The 3,847-nt window shown below is 37.8% G+C and overlaps 1 protein-coding gene across 1 annotated transcript; it reads left to right on the top strand.

Annotated features, from left to right (window-relative positions):
- The first annotated feature begins 311 nt into the window (after positions 1 to 311).
- Positions 312 to 2,702, top strand: LOC113354377. Its single transcript, XM_026597724.1, has 5 exons — positions 312 to 580; positions 670 to 818; positions 915 to 1,076; positions 1,918 to 2,033; positions 2,303 to 2,702. Exons 1-5 carry the CDS (start codon positions 370 to 372, stop codon positions 2,319 to 2,321), a joined length of 657 nt encoding a protein of 218 aa, XP_026453509.1. The 5' UTR covers positions 312 to 369; the 3' UTR covers positions 2,322 to 2,702.
- Positions 2,703 to 3,847: the final 1,145 nt, after the last annotated feature.

The raw sequence follows: 3,847 nt of genomic DNA, 5'->3' as shown, positions 1-3,847 counted from the left end.
CGCCAGCGGTCTACGTTCGAGCGCCGCGTTTATGCGTTAAGGGCCAGCTTGTTCTTCCAACGCCAGCGTTTGTCTTAAATTCTGGTGCTTGATGATCAACCGCCCAATGCTTTACCATAATGGAAAAACTTGTTTGGCCATAAACCCGGCTCAACAAAAGTTTTCATCTGACCGTTACCACAGGAATTGTCCTAAAATCAACGGGTCTGAGTGTTTTGCTCATCCAGGGGCCGCCGCTTCACGTGTGCACTTTTACGAACGGGCCTTAATAAAAGGGAAACCCAAATTCAAACTTGTAAGGCAAGACCTCCATTAAACCCTAACTCCCCAGAATCATCACATTTCCAGACCTTTTGAAGGAGTTCAGCAATGGGTTCCTTTCGATCCTCGCTCGGTATTTACAGAAATGCCCTGAATTCTCCATCTTCTCAAATCAATGACATAACTTCATCTCAAATCCGTTCCATCTTCACAACATCACATCTAAATATGTCTTGGGTAGATAAGGTTAAAGGGGTGTTCACTGGCCAAAAAGATCCTTCAAATCCTGAAATTACGTCGCAATCTTTCACTCTACTTGGTATCTATAGTCTTTCTTAAGTCCCTGTTTTGCTAATTATTTCTAATTAGGTTTCAAAAGTGATCCTTCAATTGAGTCGTTCTTTGTAGGATTTGCTGATCAGTTAATGGCTGCAAGAAAAGCAGGAAAATTTCAGAAATTCATTGTTGGGAGAAGTAGTGAAGCGACATTTGCTGATTCATTTGAGAAACAAGAGTCTATAATTCGAGTTCTTGGAGGTTTTGATAATACTGGAGATGTAATTTTGCCTCTTTTAAACTTGCATTTTGAACTTAGTTATTGACTTACTATTCGGATATTTATTGAATAGTTTTTGTATGTTTGTTTTGTTTAGAATTTAAAACCAAGTCAGAAACAAGAGGCAGCAAAAAAGTGTAAATGCACGATATCAGAAGTAGAGAATGCGTTGGCAAAATTTACGTGGGCTAAAGAAGCACAAAAGAAGATGGAAAAGTTAAAGGAGGATGGGAAACCATTGCCCAAGAGCTTGGCTGAGGTATAAGTTCTTACCTCCCTTTGCATTTAATGCGCTTAATGTGAGACCTTTTCAGTATTTTAGGTGGTGGTAAAATGAGACCTTTAGGATGATTTAGGTGGTGGAGGGAATGAGACCTTTAGGATAATTTAGGTGGTGGAGGGAATGAGACCTTTAGGATAATTTAGGTGGTGGAGGGAATGAGACCTTTAGGATAATTTAGGTGGTGGAGCACTGATTTTGGTGGCTTCTAAGCGTCTGTGTAATAAATTTCTGAACATTTAACATGTTTCATGATCATAATTATCTCTATGGAGTATGGACCATTAAGGGGGTAACTAGTTTTGTAGATTTCAATGGTTTTTGCATATGTTCTCGTTTAATTGTAACTATATTGGCTAAGAAATGTACAGATAAAAAATGACTTTTTCTCTTCTTATGTTTAGTGATTCTACTCCTTTTTATCAGTTTCCCTATTGAATGGTAGGTTATTAAGTATTCAGGATCAAATTTCATTTTCTTTCACTAACTCAAACTCTATACTGATCCTATTTTATCTTTTTCGGATGTCTTGAATTCAAGACGGAATTTACTCATGCTAACTCAAGAATGGACATTGGTTGTTATTAAATACCAGGAATAGGGCTTTTTTTTGCCTGCTAGAAATCATGGGGGTGATTATCCTTTTATTCGACTTGTTGTGGTTTTCTAGTTGACTGTGTGCTTGCTAATTGAATCCTGTCTTTCCGTTATATTACTATTTATATCTTTTATTAAATGTCCTGTAGCTTCAAAAGATGCTGGGTTTGCTAACTGCATCCTGTCTTTCCACAGTAATTTATATCTTACTGATGTCACGCAGGTTCAAAAGTTGATGGGTTCAACACCATTGGATGTTGCCAGGTCTAATTTGGCGCAGAGTGGTCAGATAAGCCGGAACGCACTCTGTCCATGTGGTTCTCAAAAGAGATATAAAAGGTAGAGATTCTGCGCTTACATTAGATTTCAGCACTTCCTCACTAGTCTTATCATGATACAAAGAGTAGCCACTTAACATTTTACTTGGCATACAAACATGGCAGCAGAAGTTGTTATGGGTTACGAAAAAATTCACTTACCCTAACCATTTGGAATTGTTGATAGAGTATGATTCTTCTATTTAGTTTCCGAGTTTCCTAGGTCTCAAAAGGCTTACAAAATTGTGCAGAAACTAGATTCACTAATCATATTTAACTTTGCTCATGAAGGTGTTGTGCGAAGGATTGAAAGAAAAAACATCTTGCAGATCTATAAGTTCCTCGGGCAAACCCTTGTGGTCAAAGAACAGCAGAAAGTTGCTTGCTATGAAAATCTCCCAACTTATGATCATTAAGTGAATCTGTTTTGACACTTCAATATAAATTTGAAGTGAAAGAAAACCTGTGGATTAATAATGTTGTTGCTGGGATTTCAAAATCTTGTTCTTGGATTCTCATTCTGGCTGCACATAAGTCATCACTCTTGCAAGACACTCCTCATCAGTACCTTTTTTGTCTGTTGTGGGGGCTATGGAATTTGTATGACAAACACACAACATTTTAGTTTGATGCTCAGTGATGCATAAACCTAATGTTAGTAGGTTACAATAATTGATGTTGTCATTTAAAATTAATCTAATAAGTTCAGTTTCTGATTCGAACTTAACATGCATAAGATCAACTAACTCTAGCTGCTGCTTTTCTCGTGTTCATCTTTGAAGCCATTTGGAGCATGGTTTACTGATTCGTTGTTCTTTTTGACGGGTAAAAACTTGAGATATGCCATGGCAAGAGGGTAAATCTATATAAGGTTTACGAAAAGGATTCAAATGACCACAGTGACCCTCAGAAGAAACATAGTAACATACAGAGCAGTTGGCCTTTTTTCTTTTTTTCTGTTTTTGTAGCATAATATATTAGGCTTAGTCCTATGGACCTTCAAAGTTCAAGATTCAACATTTGAATCGTTATAAAAGCGTGAGTTCAAGTAGTTGCTTGAACGCAATCTTGAATCAACACAGGAGCGACCAATGGTTTGGCGCTCCAAAAATTGTTTTAACGACCAATGGCTTGGCGCTCCGGAGAATACTCTCCTCGAATATGCTTGTGAGCGACTAATGGTTTGGCGCTGAGCGACTAATCATCAGGCGTCCCACCTGAGAGCCAAACCATTGGTCGCTAGTGTTAAATATTTGTTTGACCTTTTTAAGCTACACCGTTTACGCTCATACGACATAATTCACATTGTTATTGCTAACTCATCTTCTGGTCGGGATATGAAGGTTCGACGAGGAGTCTCAACTTCATAGAGTTTAGCTAAAAGTGATAAATAAATTTCATGGATTATAAATTGAACATAGGAGGGTATATCATTTGAAGTTTTGCTACACAATAGTAAATTAGTAATTATTGATTCGAATCTTAATTCAGTTTTGTTGAAAATAAGATTACACTTAGCACGTGCAACAAACCTTTAAACCACCAGGGAAGTGCAACAAGCCTTTAAACCACCAGGCTTCCCTGGTGGACAAGTTTTGTCTTGTGAGGGTTTACAGATAGATATACCCACAAAATCAGTTTGATCTTATTATTGTTCGTCATCTACGACGGGCGAGGTTTGTCGAATACTGGTCTACGTTGTCTTTAAGATATCGTGGAGTAACTAGCCTCACAAAAGGCTTGAATCTATCCATCACCTTAAGAATGTTAAAATGAGCTTCATACCAGAAATTTAAACCTTTCGATCTACGCCATTCCTCCACAGCTCTCGTTATA

The sequence above is a fragment of the Papaver somniferum genome, chromosome 2 (assembly GCF_003573695.1).
Source record: "Papaver somniferum cultivar HN1 chromosome 2, ASM357369v1, whole genome shotgun sequence".
In the NCBI taxonomy this organism is placed as follows: Eukaryota; Viridiplantae; Streptophyta; class Magnoliopsida; order Ranunculales; family Papaveraceae; genus Papaver; species Papaver somniferum.
The sequence above is the reverse complement of the archived record's forward strand: the minus strand, read 5'-3'. Positions and strand labels throughout refer to the sequence as shown.